This window comes from Fusarium keratoplasticum, chromosome 5, assembly GCF_025433545.1.
Source record: "Fusarium keratoplasticum isolate Fu6.1 chromosome 5, whole genome shotgun sequence".
NCBI lineage: Eukaryota > Fungi > Ascomycota > Sordariomycetes > Hypocreales > Nectriaceae > Fusarium > Fusarium keratoplasticum.
The window spans coordinates 3,818,952-3,837,896 of NC_070533.1; the positions used below are offsets into that span (position 1 = coordinate 3,818,952).

General features: G+C 53.8%; 5 protein-coding genes across 5 annotated transcripts; 3 read left to right on the top strand and 2 right to left on the bottom strand.

The window, feature by feature from the left end:
* Nucleotides 1–296: 296 nt before the first annotated feature.
* On the bottom strand, nucleotides 297–1,945 carry NCS57_00785700 (uncharacterized protein; the record flags this gene model as incomplete). The annotated part of the gene is made up of 2 exons (XM_053057693.1): nucleotides 297–1,523; nucleotides 1,580–1,945. 2 exons carry the CDS (start codon nucleotides 1,943–1,945, stop codon nucleotides 297–299), a joined length of 1,593 nt encoding a protein of 530 aa, XP_052913888.1.
* A 2,384-nt stretch (nucleotides 1,946–4,329) lies between these two features.
* On the top strand, nucleotides 4,330–12,399 carry NCS57_00785800 (uncharacterized protein; the record flags this gene model as incomplete). The annotated part of the gene is made up of 6 exons (XM_053057694.1): nucleotides 4,330–6,913; nucleotides 6,961–7,361; nucleotides 7,407–7,884; nucleotides 7,932–11,375; nucleotides 11,423–12,318; nucleotides 12,367–12,399. The coding sequence occupies 6 exons, from the start codon at nucleotides 4,330–4,332 to the stop codon at nucleotides 12,397–12,399; spliced, it is 7,836 nt and encodes a 2,611-aa protein (XP_052913889.1).
* A 410-nt stretch (nucleotides 12,400–12,809) lies between these two features.
* Nucleotides 12,810–13,100, bottom strand: NCS57_00785900 (NADH-ubiquinone oxidoreductase 9.5 kDa subunit; the record flags this gene model as incomplete). The annotated part of the gene is made up of 2 exons (XM_053057695.1): nucleotides 12,810–12,856; nucleotides 12,914–13,100. The coding sequence occupies 2 exons, from the start codon at nucleotides 13,098–13,100 to the stop codon at nucleotides 12,810–12,812; spliced, it is 234 nt and encodes a 77-aa protein (XP_052913890.1).
* Nucleotides 13,101–13,633: 533 nt separating this feature from the next.
* NCS57_00786000 (Dolichyl-diphosphooligosaccharide--protein glycosyltransferase subunit WBP1) lies at nucleotides 13,634–15,263 on the top strand (the record flags this gene model as incomplete). Its single annotated transcript, XM_053057696.1, has 4 exons — nucleotides 13,634–13,871; nucleotides 13,922–14,032; nucleotides 14,088–14,785; nucleotides 14,838–15,263. Exons 1-4 carry the CDS (start codon nucleotides 13,730–13,732, stop codon nucleotides 15,261–15,263), a joined length of 1,377 nt encoding a protein of 458 aa, XP_052913891.1. The 5' UTR covers nucleotides 13,634–13,729.
* A 1,443-nt stretch (nucleotides 15,264–16,706) lies between these two features.
* On the top strand, nucleotides 16,707–17,491 carry NCS57_00786100 (uncharacterized protein; the record flags this gene model as incomplete). The annotated part of the gene is made up of 2 exons (XM_053057697.1): nucleotides 16,707–16,709; nucleotides 16,760–17,491. The coding sequence occupies 2 exons, from the start codon at nucleotides 16,707–16,709 to the stop codon at nucleotides 17,489–17,491; spliced, it is 735 nt and encodes a 244-aa protein (XP_052913892.1).
* Nucleotides 17,492–18,945: the final 1,454 nt, after the last annotated feature.

Sequence of the window (18,945 nt, forward strand, 5' to 3'; positions counted from 1 at the left end):
AAAGTTTGGTCAAGTCAACGAGGCGAAAAGAGCGGCACGAGATAAGAAACACGCACACAGAACGAGTGGCACAGTTCAACAAATGATACAAAGAGATGTATTCATGTTAATGCGAGCGAGACCTAACATAACCCGCCATCATGGACGAAACCATGTAATAAAGTGCATAAACGACAAGTCTTGGAGCGCAAGCAACTCACAAGACATCACTACCCAAAACAAAACGACCCAGCGACCGAATGCCCATCCGTATTCCCGACAAAAATGCGTAACCAAAGCACTAAATCATGAAGTTCTTACATGTTGATTTCCTTGAGGAACTGCTCAACCTCCTCATCAACGAGGTCGTGGATCTTCTTGGAGAACTTCTCAGCCTTGGAGCCAAACTCCTTGACCTTGCCGGAGACGACACCAATCTCCTGCTCGACGGCATCCTTGATCTGCTTGGCGGGAGAAGAAGGAGAAGCCTTGTTGACCTTGTAGCTACCGGCCTCGACGATCTTCTTGTAGTCGCTGCAGCCACCACCGTTCCAGGCGAGCAGGTTGGGGGTGTCGGAAGGAATGTCGGACAGAGCGTTCTCGGTAGCAATGGAGATGATGTTCTCCTTGAGCTTCTTGGGGGTGATGGAGGCCATGGCGTACTCAGAGTCCTCAGCGGGCTGGAGGGACAGGTAGTAGGCGAGGAGACCAGCAATGTGGGGAGAGGCCATGGAGGTACCAGAGATGGTGTTGATAGCGTACTTGGAGCCAATCCAAGTGGACTGGACGTTCAGGCCGGGGGCGAAGATGTCAGTGCACTTGCCGTAGTTGGAGAAGTAAGCACGGCTGTCATCGAGACCAGAGGCACCGACAGTGACGGGCTCAGTGGCAGCGGCGGGAGAGTAGTTGCAAGCATCAGCGTTGTCGTTGCCAGCAGCGACGGCAAAGTGAACACCAGTGCGGACAGCGGCGTTGACGGCGGCATCGAGAGCCTGGGTCTTGCCACCACCCAGAGACATGTTGGCGACGGAGCCCTTGAAGCCCTTGCGCTTACCGTCCTTGGCCTTCTGCTGCTGCTCGAGATGGCTGGTGGCAGCGAACTCGACACCCTTGACGACGTCGGACATGGAGCCAGAGCCGTTGGATCGGAGAACCTTGACGGCGTAGACATTGGCCTTCTTGGCAACACCGTACTTCTTACCGGCGACAGTACCGGAGCAGTGAGTGCCGTGACCGTTGCCATCCTCATCGGCATCGCCGGCAGGGATAGTCTTGCCCCAGTGGGCGCGACCCTCAAAGTCGACGTGGTCGATGTTGGTGCCAGTGTCGACGATGTAGGCATCGACACCCTCGCCACCATCGGCGGAGTAGAGGTACTTGTTATAGTTACCGAAGTTGAGAGTTTTACGGTGAGAGATACGGGCAAGACCCCAAGGAGCCTGCGTCTCGGTCTTGCCGTCGTCGCACTGAAGCTCAGTGACGGCGTCCTTGTTCTGGACGGGGATCATGGTGTGGACGAGGGTGTCTCGCTCGATGAACTCGATCTGAGTGGGCTGTTAGCTTTATGTCTGCTGAGGGATATAGTGGGCCATCAACTTACGTCGGGGTGATTCCGGACCTGCTCAATGACGGACTCGTCAAAGTGGCCGGCGTAGCCCTTGAAGCCCTTGCCAATGTTGAAGGTGTGCTTCAGACCAGCAAAGGTCTTGTCTGTGAAGGGAGTGGAGCGCTTTCGCAGCTCAAGGCGCTCCTGCTCGCCATGGCTGTGGATGTTCTGGATCCAGGTGTGATGATCAGACGCAGCGGTCTCATCAACGTGGTCCTTGAACTTGATGATGTACGAGTCCGGAATGGTCTCGGCCTCGATGGAACTGAGGATGGGAGCGGCCCTGTCATGGATGGTACCGACGCTGAAAGAGGCAGCGTTGGCGACAGCCGCCAGGGAGAGAGTGAGGGCGGTTCTCATGATGACGAAACCGCAAGAAACGAGGCGGCTAAAGCTGAAGTTGTTCTGCGCGCGACGCAAGGACGAGAAAGGGAAAAACGAGCCGATGTCCTGACCCTCTGTGGTGATGGATCAGGTAGAACCGGTGCAGCAAAGGTTGGGAAGGAGATGGAATACGGATGAGGATGATGAAGGAAGAAGAAGCGATGGCGAGCAGCACCTGGGGTAGATAAGCACCACCAGCGTGCGACAGCTCCGGTGTTGCCTCAGCGGGCCTGGGGCGGCCGAGGAGGGTGTGACGCATCAGTCGCTAGGGTGGTTGATATCAGCGGTGGCTGAGCGCCTGATACGGTTTAGCTTCAGTTCTGCCGGCCAATGCGGTTGCTCAGTCGTCGCTGGGGCAATGCGATAACGGCACCTGCTGGAGCCAAGGTACTTGTGAGCTCCCATGACAGTCCGTGCAGAGAGCTGAAGCTTGCACGGAGCGTAAGATGGCCGAGCCGAGTCGCGACTCAGGCACTTTGGAGAGTTGCGCATGTTGCGCATGCAAGGCAAGATGCTATCTGTTGCAGTGAAAGAAAGATCCAGGACAGCAGCAAACATCTGCTCAACTCTCGGTCAAAGAGTCGCAGCTTCCGCTTGCGAGGCTGATTGTCTCATCTCCACGGACATCCAGTCCGTGTTTGTCAGCCTTGGAATCAAGCCATTCTGGATGGGTACAGTATTCGTCTTCGGCACAAGGGGACCGAGCTAACAGAGCCGAGACAGCACGGCCGATACAGTACATCATGGCTACGAGTCGCCGCATTCACTGTGCTGTGGCCTGCACCCCCAAGGTATCCTGCTCGCGCCCCACCCCGGGAAGGCAAGCTTCAACAAGGTAAGGTACCTTCCAGTTTGCGCACTGCGTTGCCAGAACCAAGTGTTCCTCCAAGCAGAATGCGGGGAGCGCCCTGGCTCCGATTGGCCCCCACTGGCCTAATCCGCCTGATCCATCGAGTCAGACGACGTCCCTGGCACGTGCCTCATGTTGCAAGCCTGTGTCTCAAGCGCCGCCATCCCAAGCCAAGCAGCGCCTCAGACCCCGGCCGGTCTCGTCCATCCCAGTCCGTTCCCGGGGTTAAGGGCGTTTTTGCCTCGAAGATACGATGCCTTGGAAAGACAATCCGAGGCCGAAAAGACGTCATGATTTAGCAGGTCAGCATTGTCTTTGTTTTTCCGCATCAAAGCCTCCGGGCCCGGTGGACAGGTGCAAGGTCATTCTGTGCCTGGCAGCTGAGGCTGGTCTCGGCGATAGCTCCCTTAGCTCTCCACTCTGAAGCAACTCAGTAACCATGGTTATCTCGTCAGATAACGCCATCAACCGGCGCTTGTAGGTCATTCCAGGCATCGGGCCAAGCGCGAGGCTGCACTCAACCACTCTTGGTTGATACGACCTGATTTATCAGGATAGGCATTGTCCACTAGACAGTGTCAATGGGAGATCTCGGATCGCGTAGCGGTTGATGGAAGAGCAATCCCGTGTTGAGCTCCACCATAGCTTGCTTGACCCCGACTTTGATCCGAGGCAGCACCTCAACAACTTGTGCCCAGAGGAATTCTGATGAATGTCCATCAAGATTTACTAAGAAACCACATAGTCACCGTACCATCATCACTTGGAATAAACATTACTCTGTAACTACTCGGTATTACACCGAATGACCCGAACTCCTGGAATCCTTCGTCCGCTTCATTCCTTGACTGTCACCTACCCTAAAGAACATCGCTTCACAACGACGTCATTGAGTCACAGCAACTCCAGACAGATCAACCTGATAAATTCACATTGCATTGCAGTTGAAATAGAATCGCGACCCTTAAAACTCTCCTGGCAATAACTTTCTCTACATTCCCTCCGTCTTTGTCGTCCTCTGACGGAGGGACGGAAGCTCGGTCAGGTGTGCATGTCACCCAAGCTCCTTGAGTCGAGCTGACGCAGCTCGGACGATCCCTCCCAAATGGATGCCAGGCAGCGAAGCCTCAGGAGGGGCTCGCTTCGCCACAACACAAGCCACACCTCCAAGGCTGACCTCCGTAACGAGTTATCGAGCACAGGTAGGTAGTGCAGGCTCCAGTTGTACCAGTTGTCTCGAGACACGCTCGCTCATTGCCAGTCTCTGTGCCTGTTCTCCGACGCCCAGTGCTTCCTATCCTCCGTATCCACGAAATTTCTACTCGTCAACTCGTGGCTGTGGCGTGCGGCGATCTCCCATTCACAGCTTCATGCACCCCGCGGCCGCCCCTACAGGCCCCCAAATCTCACCTTTCGATGCCGACAGCGGATGATAACAGCCTGGACCCTTGAAGGGCTCGGGGGAGGGCGGTTTCTGGAATGAACCCGTGATTGCATTGCGACAGTTAAAATGGCCTCCATACCGAGAAGATACCGGTCTTCGACCTCGGTCTCGAACCCACCCAACACCAAGTCCTTTGAGATATTGAAGGGCCTGCTCGACGCGCTCACCCTCGACACGACACTCCACCAAGATAACGGATTCCCGGAGATTCCGCCCCTATTAAAGAAACTACGACACATCAGCCAGCACATCACCGCGATGGCCTCGTCGGTGCACCAGAACGATTTCCGCCATGCCGACGGCTTCCAGCACATCCTCAACCTACTCCGTGCCTTTTCAGGCTACTACAACCCCGATAAACGAAGCGATGCGGATATGCTTGCTCTGTTCAAGCTGCTGGGAGACTGCTTGAACGTGCTCTCAGCAACACTACGTGGGCATTCAGGCAACCGACGATTTTTCCGATACAGAGTTGAGGGAGGCGGTTGGGAAGCCCTGGAGCAGGTCATCGCCAGCATAGGCCTCGGTGGAGCAGAGCCCGATGCGTGGATAAGTTGCCATGTATTTGGCAAGCTCTTATCCTTCTCCCTCGACGACGACGCTCTTGATCTCCTCTGCCAGTCTATCGCCAAATCACTTCGGCCTGATGGCGATAACCCACCCCCAAACGACGACGATAGTGTGGAAGAGCAGTGGGATCTGGTCTTGACCAAGTCTGTCGAGAATATCGCACCTGGAGTGCGTGAGGTTGTGAATGCCAAGACAATAATACAGCACCCTGAGATTCTTAGAGCAGTCGTCAGCTTCTGGACAGCCATTCCGCGGATGAAGGATGGCCTTGCGAATCCGGCCTCTCTGCTTGTCCTGGAGACGATTCACTGTGTCATCTCCGTCTCCATTTATAACCGGGCTGCAGTGCATTCAACTGGCGCCCTCTCTCAGTTCCTCCGAGTCGCCTTCAATCCTGATTCGGCACTGAGTCCCCCTGAACGGGAAAAGGTTCTGGCCATTTGCAAGATGCTCATGTTCCTGGGTGTCAACGAACCTGCTGACACACAATTCTTACTCTCGACACCTGGTTCTGAGGCGTCCGAATTCTGCTTGCAGATGACATCCAAGCACTCAGGGCCTCCCTTCTTCCAGTTTGATCTTTCTTTACACGGTCATTCATCCCTCGAGTTATCTAGCCTTGGTCGTTCTTTTCCGCCCCAGTCAAGTGCAGGATACACTTTTACAGCCTGGATTCGGGTAGACAGCTTTGATCCCACCGCACACACCACCATCTTTGGCGTCTTCGACTCAACGCAAGCATGCTTCTTGCTCATGTACCTTGAGAGAGATACCCACAACTTTATCCTTCAAACTTCCGTCACCTCCAATAAGCCTAGCGTGCGCTTCAAGACCGTTTCGTTCAAGGAGAAGCGATGGTACCATATCGCTATTGTTCATCGCCGACCAAAGACCATGACTGCCAGCAAAGCGTCCCTCTACGTCAATGGCGAGTTTTCGGAACAGATTCGTTGCAACTACCCTCATATGCCACCCCTGTCCAACGGAACGAATGAGAGCTTCGCTTCTTTCAACTCGTCCCAGAACAAGACGAACCCGGTACAGGCCTTTGTTGGCACGCCTAAGGATCTTTCGAACCAAGTAGGGCCTGGCCTTGTCTTCTCACGGTGGTCCCTTGCTTCGGCTCATCTGTTTGAGGACGTCTTGAGCGACGATTTTCTAGCAGTTCACTATGGCCTCGGGCCACGATACCAAGGCAACTTTCAGGATAGCCTGGGAGGCTTTCAAACCTACGAGGCATCGGCCACTCTAGGCCTGCGCAATGAGATCGCACATCCAGGAAAAGGCGAGCACTCGGACATCATCAGAGCTGTGCGCGATAAAGCTGGTTCACTACTCCCAGAGTCCAAGATTCTGCTGAGTATCCTGCCCTCAGCTACATTCCCAGAAAACGTGCAGTTCTATGACACTGGTCTCTTGCGATCGTTGCCAAGGAACTGCTCTCGCAACCTATTCCGAGCATCGAACCAAGAGGGCGCGCCTCTGGCTATCAACTGCGCGGTCCCAAGCCTCCCAGACTCACTGTTCCGAGTTCAGGGACTGCTATCGTTCCGAGGCAACCCCATCGTCGCCGTCCCTTCATACCTTGACGAGAACCTGTGGCGCCTGGCTGGGTTCACGCCACTGGCGCTCAAACTCTTCGAGAGGGCTTCCACAATCGAGGAGACAGTTCGGGCAGCTGAGATGCTCTTCTTCTGCATTCGCCAGAATTGGAGGAACAGTGAAGCCATCGAAAAGGACAATGGCTATGGCATCCTGGCCATGCTCATCCGTGTGAAGCTGGGGCACGGTGGCAGTATTGGTGATTCTGCCGTGACTCGACTCCAAGTCTCCAGTGAAGACCGCGACCGATTGGCATTCCAGCTTCTGAGCCTGATTCTTGATTTCGTCGGATACAACCACGCAGAGCCCATGGAGTCATTCATCATCAACCCGCTGGCTTACCGTATCCTTCTCATTGACTTAGACATCTGGCGCAAGTCAGCACCGCGTATTCAAGAGCTTTACTACAAGCAATTCGTTACGTTCGCCGTCAAGAGCAAATACCATGAGTTCAATAGTCGGAGATTGATTAGGATGAGTAAGTTGCGATGTGAAAGCGGATGTGCCAGGTCTAACAGATTCTAGGAATTGTCAAGAGACTGCTGGATGCAATGAAGGGCGAAGTGGTGTCAGATGATACCATTTCCCATTTCATGGGCGCCTTCGAGGTTCTTGTCACGTCAAACTTTAGCCAGGAGGTGATGAGGTCTTTGTCGCTCTTCATCACATACGCCTTTCACTCACCAGCTTCGTCGTTGCCACGAAGCCCGCGGCCCCTTTCGTCGATCTCCAGGTCCAGCACTCCGGCTCCTCGGCGAACGCGGACACCGACGGATGCCAGCCTGTCTGGGGCTTCGCCTTCTGGCCTCAAGTTCCTGACTAAGAAGCAGCTGGGCGTCAAGGTCTTGAGCATGTACTCACGCATACTGTGCGACAAGTCGAACACGTCTCACATCAAGAAATTTGCCCGCACAGTTACGAACAAGGTGAGATGTCATGTCCCCGGATCGTGGCTCTTCTAACGTCGGTAGTGGCTATTGTATCTGCTGGCAGAGGATGACCCAGAAGTTGTGGCCCATGGGTGCAAGATTCTGGCGCGACTGCTTGTGATCCATGGAACAAACTACACGTCGAAATTCGCCGGCAAGTCTGGAGGCTTCACCATCATGTCAAATCGACTGAAGCGGTTCTGGGATCTACCGACCATCTGGCCCATCTGCTTCTGCATTCTATTTGGCTATGACGTTGCCGAGATCGACTTTGACAAGAACTTTGACTTTTTCAACCTCCTGGAAACATTTGGCAAGCGCAAGGTTGTCTACCCAGAATCCTTGTTTGTCATCACAGCAATGCTGCAGCATGGATTGAAGGATGTTACGAGATATCAAGACGACCCCGATTCTCCAGCGACGCATGCCCCGAACCATACACTCAAGAAGTTCGCCTCTGCCAAGGAGTTGCGACCACGAGCGGACTCTATGGATCTTGCTACAGCCCTTGAAACTCGATGTATGTACGATTCTGACCCGGGCTGAGCCCGACTGACATGTTTCTAGTAAACTTCTCGAAAGATAGCGAACGAGTGGCGAGCTACGCCGGGGTTCTCCATACAGTCATTCGCTTCCTATTGGATCTCCATGAGCGCTCAACCGAGTTTAGAGACTTCGCTCTGACCTCGGAATGGGTGAGACTGTTGCTAGCCGCACTCTATCCAATTGTTGTCAGCGCCGATGGAGTCACACCAGAGACTGAATTGAACTCGGGAGATGCTGCTCTCACTTTCGAAGGAACCGACGTCATCATTCGGCCTATCGGTGGGAGTGGTTCGCATGCTACACCCATTGTGCGAACAACAAGTGTTGATCCCATTCCGTCACCCCAGTCGACACCCCCTAAAGGCACCCCCCTCAGGAGAGCGTCGTCCTTCATCCTTCTTACAGCACACAAATCGCCCGTTGGCCCCAGCCCAGCTCGTTTGAACACAGCAGTGCCGCCAACGAGGTCGACGCCCAAGAAGAAGCCCAGCAGCGATATCTTGGATGGAATCATTGATCTGGTCGTCAACGTCTTTATGGATCAACTTCTCTCGCGCAAAGACTTCCCGGGCTTTGGTCTGTTCACCAAAGTGCCTCCGGGTTTCCGTGAGCACCAAGCTTACTTTGAATCCTTCATTCTGAGGAATGTGATCACCCAGCTGACAAACAACGTCCAACTGAACCAGAAAGCCATCTGCGAACCTAGGATTCTGACCAATCTGTCGAGATTTTGCCTCCACATGTCGGAAGCCATCTTTGAGGGCTGGTTCATGAATGGGGCCGAGACCATGATTGACTTTATCGGCATGCTGCTGGAATTCTTGCAGCGCCCTGATATTGCTACCCTCAAAAGCGTTCGCCTTTGCAGCCAGGCCGTTACTACGGTCAGGAGCTGTCTGCTCAGGATCATCCTTCTCAGGCTATCGGACCTTGACAGCCCGGATACCACGGTGGTTGAGGCCAAGCAGTTCATGGACAAGATGGCGTACTGGCAAATGTCAATTCTCGGCTGCTTCTCCTCGGAGGATGACTTTCTCAAGCTTTTCTGGTACCAGCTTTACACAAAGCTTATCGGCGACAAGATGCCCCTCCGCGTTGCGGCAGCCAACTTTCTCCGCATCATCCTGGTTCAGAAGCCAGAAGAGTCTGCAGCCTTGATCCGCTCATGCATGTCACCGGACCAGAAACAACTCTCCAAGGACTTTCAGAAACTCACTGGAGTGGATGATGAATCTTTTGTTGAGTGGGTTGACAAACATCGGCCGTCCCTGGATGTCCTCTTCTTTGGCGGAATGTCTAAAACATGGGAAGACTTTGTTAGTGCCGAGAACGCCCGCACAGCCGAGACGGCCAAAAGCCGCATCACAAAACGTAAGGAGAAGCTTCGGTTGTGGCATGTTGAGGGCATCACCAGGGACAAGGTCTTGCTCAGCCACGACATTGGCAACAGCGCCTGGATGAAGAGCATCTACAATTCCGAGTACTTCAAGTACCACCGAATCATGCAGGATCAGCAAGACGACTTGGTGTTTTTGAGTGCAGCATACAAGAAGATGGAACGGGATCTGAGGCGACCTGGTGCCGTCTTCAGCGAAGCAACACCGCCCAAGTGGAAGCTCGACCGAACTGAAGGGCGAAACCGGATGCGACTCAGGGTTCTTCCGGATTTCGCGATGAAGTCGGATGAGTACCAGCCCAAGAGAAAGACAAGTGAAGTCATGCAGATACTGCGGCTCAACACATCAGCAAGCCCGGTGCCCTCCATCTCGGCATCTGCTGTGACGCCCACGCGTTCTGGCTCATCGAGTGCTCTGGAAGGCAACAACGAACCTCCCCAATTCACAGAGGAGCCCGAGTCTACTGCGGACCAGACGGAGCAGCCCAACTCTGGCGTTGCCCCCGAAGACGACTTTGAGCTTGTGGACGATCCCAACGACCCCAACGAGGGAGATGAAGGCTTTGAAGACAAGAACCGCAAGGTTATGAGGCGACTGGAACACGGCGACCAAGTTCAGTCGGCATACAACATTTCTCGCATCATCGGTCTTGATGCGTGTGAAGGTATCCTGATCATAGGAAAAGACGCCCTCTACATGATGGACAACGTGTTTCAGTGCGCCAACGGCGACATTGTCAACGTCTGGCAAGCCCCTCCAGAAGAGCGTGACCCGTTCTCTCAGATCGTCACAGACTCGAAGACGTCGGAGAAGCGGCAGAATGCTGGCAACAAGGAGCAAGAGTCGAGGCACTGGCGCTGGCACGACGTCATCAGCATTTCAAAACGACGCTTCCTGTTCCGAGATGTTGCGATCGAGGTGTTCTTCACGGATGGACGCAGTTATCTGTTAACCACCATCAACCCGGTTGTTCGAGATGACCTGTTTGTCAAGATGCTCAACAAAGCCCCTCACACGAGCGGTGCCAATACACTGCCGAACCCTGAGGATGCTTGGAGGTTGGAGTCATTAAAGGTCGTTGACGAGTCTCCTCAAGGCTTCGGGTCCAAGTTTGGCACATTCTTCAACTCGACACCTTGGAACCCGATCCTCAAGAGATGGCAGAGGGGCGAGATCTCCAACTTTCATTACCTCATGATGGTCAACACCATGGCTGGTAGGACTTTCAACGATCTCACCCAGTACCCAGTCTTCCCATGGATCTTGGCAGACTACACTAGTGAGGACCTTGACCTGGAGGATCCCAAAACGTTCCGTGATCTGTCTAAGCCGATGGGTGCTCAAACACCGCAACGAGTGGGTGGCTTCGTTGAAAGCTACAATGCCCTGGCCGAGATTGGAGAGATCCCTTTCCATTATGGCACTCACTACTCTTCAGCCATGATCGTCTCGTCATACCTGATTCGATTGCCACCTTTCGTCCAGTCTTATATTCTACTCCAGGGAGGCAGCTTCGATCACGCTGATCGGCTGTTCCAGTCGATTCCCGAGGCATGGAAATCGGCATCTTGCAGAAACAAGGCTGATGTGAGAGAGCTCATCCCCGAGTTCTTCTGTCTACCCGAGTTCCTGACCAATGTCAACGGATACAACTTTGGTAACCGAGAGAGCAACGGCGCCAAAGTTGACCATGTCGAACTTCCTCCCTGGGCCAAGGGTGACCCAAGAATCTTCATCGCAAAGCATCGAGAGGCATTGGAGAGTCCGTATGTAAGCGAGAATCTGCACAAGTGGATCGATCTCGTCTTTGGGTACAAGCAACGTGGAGAAGCCGCCGTGGAGAATCTCAACGTCTTTCATCACCTATCGTACCGCGGAGCAACCGACCTGGACAGTATCACGGACGCAAAGGAGAGAGCCATCCTTGCTGGTGTGATTCACAACTTTGGACAGACACCGCATCAAGTGTTCGTAAGGCCTCATCCCGCCCGGGAGCATGTACGATGTCCCATTCGACGACTCGACACAGGTGTCTTTTCTCTTGGATGCCTCTCCAACCCACTTCTTGGTATGTATCTTGTTCCCTACCTTAGAGACATAGCTGACCCCCATCAGAAAGCCATGAGCGTGTAGCCTCGCTGATCTACGCCCCAAAACTCGACCGCTTATTGTGCGCTTCTCCTTTCCGCCTCAACTTCCCACCCTATGACAAGTTCCTGGAATGGGGATACGCCGACAACAGCATTCGCTTCTTCTTCAGCGACAACCGAAAGGTAACTCGCCACTACATCCCTGACTATGGCGGCCCCGCTAACGCACGAAAGCCGGCTGGCCTGTTTGAGAACCTCCACATCGGGCAAATCTCGTGCGCCTGCTTTGCCGACTCCAAGACCCTCATCACCGCTGGTGAGGACTGCGTCGTTTCTGTCTATGCGCTTCAGACGGCACCGGGTAAACCTGTGGAGCTGCTGCCAAGATCGAGTCTGTTTGGGCACAAGTCGCCCGTCACCACGATTGCGGTAAGCAAGGCGTTCAGTACCTTCTTGACGGTCTCTGCGGATGGACAAGCATTCCTGTGGGATCTCAACCGTCTCTCGTTTATTCGAAAGCTGCCGCTTGTGCGTCCTGTCGAGTGTGCTCGCATTAACGACATCTCTGGTGAGATCCTTCTCTGCTCTGGACCAAACGTGCTGTTGTACACCCTCAACGGTACACTCCTTCTAGAGCAGAACGTTTGCTTCGACCAAGACGACTACATCCACTCATGTGCTTTCTACGAAGGTGCTGGGAATGAATGGCTCGACAACTACCTCGTCTTCACAGGACACAAGCGAGGCCGTGTCAATGTGTGGCGCCGCAGCATCGTCGGTAGTCGATGGACGTTAGAGCTTCTCAGAAAGCTTGATCATGTGGACTATAAAAACGACAAAGGAGCAAACACGGAAGCAGGCGTGACGTGTATTACTCCCATGCCGACGTGTGTATACACGGGCGATGATGATGGCCGAGTTGTAAGTACACCCTCTCCCCTGCGCGTCTCAAAGACTAACAACTCCTAGTATGAGTGGAACTTTATGAGTCGGGATAGATAGAGTCTGGCCCTCCCTAGTCGAACATCAGTGCGGATCAATCGCCGCAAAAGCTCATTGTAGCAAACACGACTGATGGATATCTTTGTCTTTGTTCTTCTTCCTTTTTCACATTGCCGGCGGCGTTTCCCCCGGTTTCTTGCACCCCCTCCTAGCATGTTAGACATGGAAACCTCGCGCAAGTGGGCGCATATGAATAGCGAAATTCCCTGGGCACGAAAGAAAACTTTGTAGCAAACGTGGTGAAAATCGAATTGGAGCGTCAATTGCTGGATGGGACCTAGGGTTGGTCCTCTCCATGTCCTCTATGGTTCCTCCGCGCTGTCTCAAACGCCGTAGTTTGTACAATGTTGTGTCTCTCTCCTCCCTTCGAGCGTCATGTTTCCTCCTTTTCTTTCGTCGATTCGGTAGGATTACTCGTCGTCGTAGCCGGTAAGCTGTTTCCGGGGACCAGAGGGGACTGTTTGGCCTCGGTTAGCAAGAGTCCGCTGTGCTTGTTATGGAGGGGCCAACGCACTGGGGTAGGTGACGGGAACAGGAGGCGCATCAATGTCGCCAAAGTAGTATCGGATCGGAGGCACGATGGGCATGGCGATGGGACCGGCGGCGCCGATAATGACGGACCAGAAGAGGGCGGGACGCTCGCGGGCTGCCCAGCGGCAGTACTTGAGGGGGGTCGACCAGAAGAGAGGAGCGGCAGACATGATGGGCGACTATACGGGAAGTCAGCAGGGTGTCAGAGGCGAGAGAAGGGGAGTTCGTACTCAATTGACGTGAGGTTATTGCTACCGACTGGTGATGAGGATCATGGAGGAGGGTCGCTCGATTGGGCTCGGTCCAATCGCAGGAGCGGAAAAACCAAGCCGCGGGTGTCGGATTATTCTGGAGCTGGGGAGATGCCATTAGGCGGAGGGCTAAGCCTGAAGGGGATATAAAACGGTTCGAGTGTAGGTGCATGCGCTTGTGAATTGGCTCTCTACGGGCAATCCTAACGGAAAATAATATCTAAAACACATCTAGAGTGTATCTATGACATAAGGATACATGCACACAGCGTTTTGGAGTGTCTAAACTCTTCAATGCCTCAAAATCACCCACAATTGATATTTCAACCCTCAAAAGCACTACCCCAAGAGGACTAGCGCCGCGTCACCCCCCACTGTTAAAGCTCACCAAGGCTACGTATCCCTAAACGCAAGCTCACTGCGCCTGCTGCATTGGAAGCTCCCCCGAAAGCGCAAGCTGTCCACGTCCGCTCTCAACCTTGTCGCGTCTTTTGCACCAAGAGAGACGAGGACGAAATAATCAAACAAACCCTCATCACAGACTCAAGATGCGGTCGCTTTTGAGCCTCGTGCTCCTTTTGTTCGCGGCCCTGGTTTCGGCCGCGGGCACGGCTGGCAATCGACTGCTGGTCGTGTTGGATGCCGTCGAGGAGAAGGAGGCGTATTCCACCTTTTTTGCCGACCTCAACGGTACACCGTCCCATTCGATCACCTCTCATGACTTTTGCTGACTGGCGCAGAGCGAGGATATCAGATTACATACGAGTCTCCCAAGAACAGTGCTCTGAGCTTGTTCCGTCTCGGCGAGAGGAACTATGATCACCTCCTCTTCCTCCCCACCAAGGTCAAGGGTTCGTGATGATATCTTGGGTCTCACAGGAAGTGAATATGCTGACTTGGGCGCAGGTCTCGGCCCCAACTTGACCCCCAATATCATCCTCGACTTCATCAACGCCGGCGGAAACATCCTCCTGACCATGTCCTCGACCCACGCTGTTCCTACATCTCTCGTCTCCGTCCTCGCCGAGCTCGACATTGCGCTGCCCGTCGAGCGCACCGGCAAGATTGTCGACCACTTCAACTTTGATACCATCTCGGCCGCCGAGTCCCACGATGTCCTCGTCCTGGACGCTCCCCGAAATGTCCGACCTGGTCTGAAGGACTACTTTGAGATTCCCGGCGCCCTGCTTGCTGTGTCCAATGCCGTTGGCCACACTCTGGGCTCCGGACCTCTCCTTACACCCATCCTCCGCGCTCCTCCCACCGCGTACAGCTACAACCCCAAGGAGCAGGCCGAGACTGTTGACCCTGATGAGCTGTTTGCTGCTGGAAAGCAGCTTGCGCTGGTCTCGACCATGCAGGCTCGCAACTCAGCGCGCTTCACCATCATTGGTTCCGCCGAGATGCTCCAGGACAAGACCTTTGACACCAAGGTCTCCCGAAAGGGCGGCAAGGCGCTGTACCCCAGCAACCGCGAGTTCATCACCAGCTTGGCGGGCTGGACTTTCAAGGAGCTTGGTGTGTTGCGGGTCAACAAGATCGAGCACCACCTCGTGGGCGACAACGAGACCAACCCTGAAATCTACCGAGTCAAGAACGATGTGGTAAGTTAGGTGGAATCGACTGATATCTGAACTGATGGCTAACGTGCAACAGACCTACAGCATCTCCATCTCCGAGTATGCCTGGCGTAGCTGGATGCCCTTTGAGCTCCCCCCTGGCGACTCGCTCCAGCTCGAGTTCTCGATGCTCTCGCCCTTCCACCGCCTGGATCTCAAGGCCACGCATGTCGACGAGCACGCCACCGTCTTCAGCACCAACTTTACGCTGCCCGACCAGCACGGCATCTTCAACTTCAAGGTCAACTACAAGCGACCCTTCCTGACCAACGTTGAGGAGAAGAACACTGTCAGCGTGCGACACATGGCCCACGACGAGTGGCCGCGCAGCTACGTCATCTCGGGCGCCTGGCCCTGGCTGACGGGTATTGGAGCCACTGTCACTGGCTTCCTGGCGTTTAGCGTTATCTGGATGTACAGCCAGCCCGTGGCCACCTTGGAAAAGGGCAAGAAGACGCAATAGATGGAGCAGGGAATGGGAGAAGGGAATGCAATGTACAATGTTTTTCTTATTATAGCAACGCCATGATCAGGAGTCGTGGGTCAGTTGCGTGTGTAGAGTAGGAACAAAAATGGGATGAATATAGAATGCATTTGTCGACTACAGGTTCCAGCGTATTCATACTGTCGAGCAGCTATCATCATGTCTACGAGTATTCACAGGCCCCAAGATACGCACCAAGCAGTGTCAACTATCAAAAACATGCACACTATGGAAATGCCAAGATACAACCGTGATGCCCTCAGATTAGCTCTCTTGGGTTCTCACTGACAACTCGCGGCTGTGGACAGTGAATGACCCTCGACATGTAAAACATGTACGCCGCTGCTGCCTGCAAATTTGGCTTTTTGGTCGTTCAATCATCACCGGGCAAAATAGTTTGTATCTCAACTCTCCATCCCCTCCTCCCACTCCCGCACCTCTGCCCTACCGCAAAAGCAGGACAAGCCTGCTCCGATTGAAAACTATAGTGCAAAACATGTGCGTCTCCGCAAGCCCAGAACGGGTATCGCGTGTGAGAACAGCTTCTTGGTGAAGAATGTCGGTCATTGCGGCTGTGGAAAAGTCCTGTTTGGGTGAGTGAAGGGATGCGAAAGGAGAAGAGAGGGGAGGAGAAAGTTGGAGGAAGGCTTGCTCAGATCTCTGTTCTTGAATTTGGGTCATGTATCTTTTCGCGAGTGGTTCTTTGACAAGATCCGACCAAGCGAAAGATATACCAAGCTCATGTGAACGTCTTCATCACAGCAGCCGCTGGCGGTATCGCAAGGCGATAGAGTCAGCTCGGGTCGGGCCATGCCCGGAGGGGAAGAGTGCAGCGAAGGGGAGGGGAGGTGATGCGCAGAGGGGTGGGTGTTGCAATGCCTGTAGGCATCGAGGGTGCTGACAATTGGGAATTCGACTGTGTAGTGCCCGAGTGAGTGTGCGCGAGCGGGCGGATGAAGTCAGGAGAGGGACGGTGAAGCGGTTGTCGGAACGTCGCCTTTGCTGGTCATGAGGAGGAAAGAAAAGAAAGCGAGAATGCGGTCGGAGAAGCTGGCTTTTGTAGGCGGAAAAAACGTGCACGCAATCAGTACATTTCGGGTAAATAAAAACAGGTCTATTGTCAACTGTAAACGACTGTGATTCATGGTCCAAAAGAAGTGATAAAAAAGTGAAGTTGAAGGTCAGTGAATCAGAGTCGAAGTCGCGTTTGGTCGCGTAGACTTGGGATAAGGCTGACAGCGCCAAGCTGTGGCTGCTCGATTGTGGCTGAGCGCCACTTTTTGCTGAGCTTCTGAGACCTGGACCCTCTTCAGTCCAACGAGACGAGGCTGGGAAAACTTGGGCGCGACAACATCTGGCTTGCTGTCACTAGAAGCCGTTTACTCTGTCAATCTCTATTACTCGCACAGCGTAATCGTCAAGATGGTATGTACTCTACTAGACTTTCATATGCGTATCTTGGCTAACTCTTCCAGGCTCGAAACTCGGAAAAAGCGCAGTCGATGCTGTTTCGCTTCCGCGAAGCCCAAGCAGCAGACCTAGGCATCATCGACGTCGGCCGCACCCGCCGCCCCAAGCTCATCACCGAAGTCGAGGCCATCCCAGCATGCGAGAAGTGGCGCGGCCAGGTCCTAAAGGAGATCTCGCGCAAGATGTCGCGCATCCAGGACCCCATCCTCAGCGACTACCAGATCCGCGACCTCAACGATGAGATCAACAAGCTCATGCGCGAGAAGCACATGTGGGAGGTGCAGATACGTAATTTAGGAGGGCCGAATTACATGCGCGGTGGAGGAAAGATATACGACGAGCAGGGTAGGGAGATACCTGGTGGTGGCAAGGGGTACAAGTACTTTGGTCGCGCAAGAGAACTCCCAGGCGTCAAGGAACTATTCGAAGCAGCACGCACCAAAGGACAAGACGAGAAGCCTCTGGAGGAGAGGAGCGAGCTGCGGCGCAACGTGGACGCGGCCTACTACGGATACGCGCCTGACGAGGAGGACGACGAGATGCTGGCGTACGAGGCTGAGAAGGAGAGGCAGGCTGTGGAGCACATGCTCGAGACGGGGAGCCGAGATGTTCCCGACGGGTGGGAGCCTCTGCCGGGTGACGGAGGGGATGGGGTGACGTGGGAGCTGCCGACGTTGGAGGAGGTGCAGGAGGAGTTGATTGATCGGAGGAGGAGGAAGTTGCTGGATCAGCTGTGATGAATATGGGTGGGAAACTCTTTTTCATCCAACGGCTGCTATTCGCGCACTTTTGTTTGGTGGTCGAGTGGCCAGTATTATACTGGCCTGCTCTATCTATGGTGGATGTTTGACGGGGACGTTTCTAGTCACAATTTGGCGTTTCGGACGGTAACACTACTACTAGCTGTATGTATTCAAAGGCGCAACGGTTTCACGGGATCGGGCTGGTAGTTAAAAACGAAGGTGGAGGTTATATTACGTAGGTAAGGGGGTTAAAAGATATGCGAGATGTCAACAACCCAAGAACTCAGAGCCTGACGATACTAATAATGGCCACCGAATATTCGGTCCTCGCAAGGCTAACGACCCTGGGTATAGTACGGTGAGTATAGGCCAGGACGGCGCCCGCGTTCCCCGGGCTGTCATTGCATGAACGGGCAAGTCCGCAGGGGTCATGGATCGAGTTGATAATGGGTAAATTAATTAACAATGGGAGCCGTTTATGTTTCGTTTCACGCGCGATCTAAGGGAGTGTCCATTAGTCGAGATGGTGATCTGTCTCTAACTCTTCTCTCATTGTCTCCTTTTTTTTTTCTCTCATCGGCAGAGAAAGGATCCCATGCCGTGTTTCAGGGTCGCCTACGAGGGGAAAGAGTTTCAGCTCGGGGTGACGATCGTTATAGCCCCTTGGGACGGGAGCAAAAAAAGGGAAAAGGGAAGAGGAGAGATGCATGTTTGGACCCCTGTCGACCGCGTTGGGCGCTGGACCCCTGAGGACAGCTTCCCGTTTTGGATGGGTCTAGAGAGGGGGGGATGTCTGACGGGTGGTCTCAGGCATTGTCTCTTGTCTTTCAATGTCTCGAAGTCTTTGAGGAGATGAACCGCAATGATGGACATGTGAGAGTTGAATCGTGATGCATGTGTTGAGTTGAGTTGGATACCCTCACAGCGAAAAAGCCGAGCTGCAAGAGACGGCATTTCTTCAAAAACCCACAGAATTCCCATCCCATGATAATCCACCATGCAGAGCAAGGCATTTGCATTGGCGTCACGACAAGGGTATAACGTGGACAAGGCGTGCCCGCCGCTGGTTCAATTTCTCTCATCCAATCTCACCCCCAAGATCGTCACTTGATGTCTTGGCCCTCGGGCGGGAGAAAAGAATGGGACCTTAGAATGGGGACCTCTTTCTCTTCCCTCTCTTTTTTCCTCCTATGCATCGTCATCCTTCGCGTGGTCTTTTTTCAACTTTTTCGAGGCGCAGTGCACCATCTCACTCCTTTCAGGTTCCGTCTCGTCTCACGCACGAATTCCCAAGATAGAAGAGCGGGCTTTGTTGGCTGTCTGTGGCAGTGTCTATTTTTTACTCTCTTTCTTGGGAAACTATTATCTGTCTCTACTTGATCAAGCTTGGACTCTCTCTTTGCTTCTTTTCTGCAAAATTCCTCTACTTTGGCGCTCTTTTTCGACCC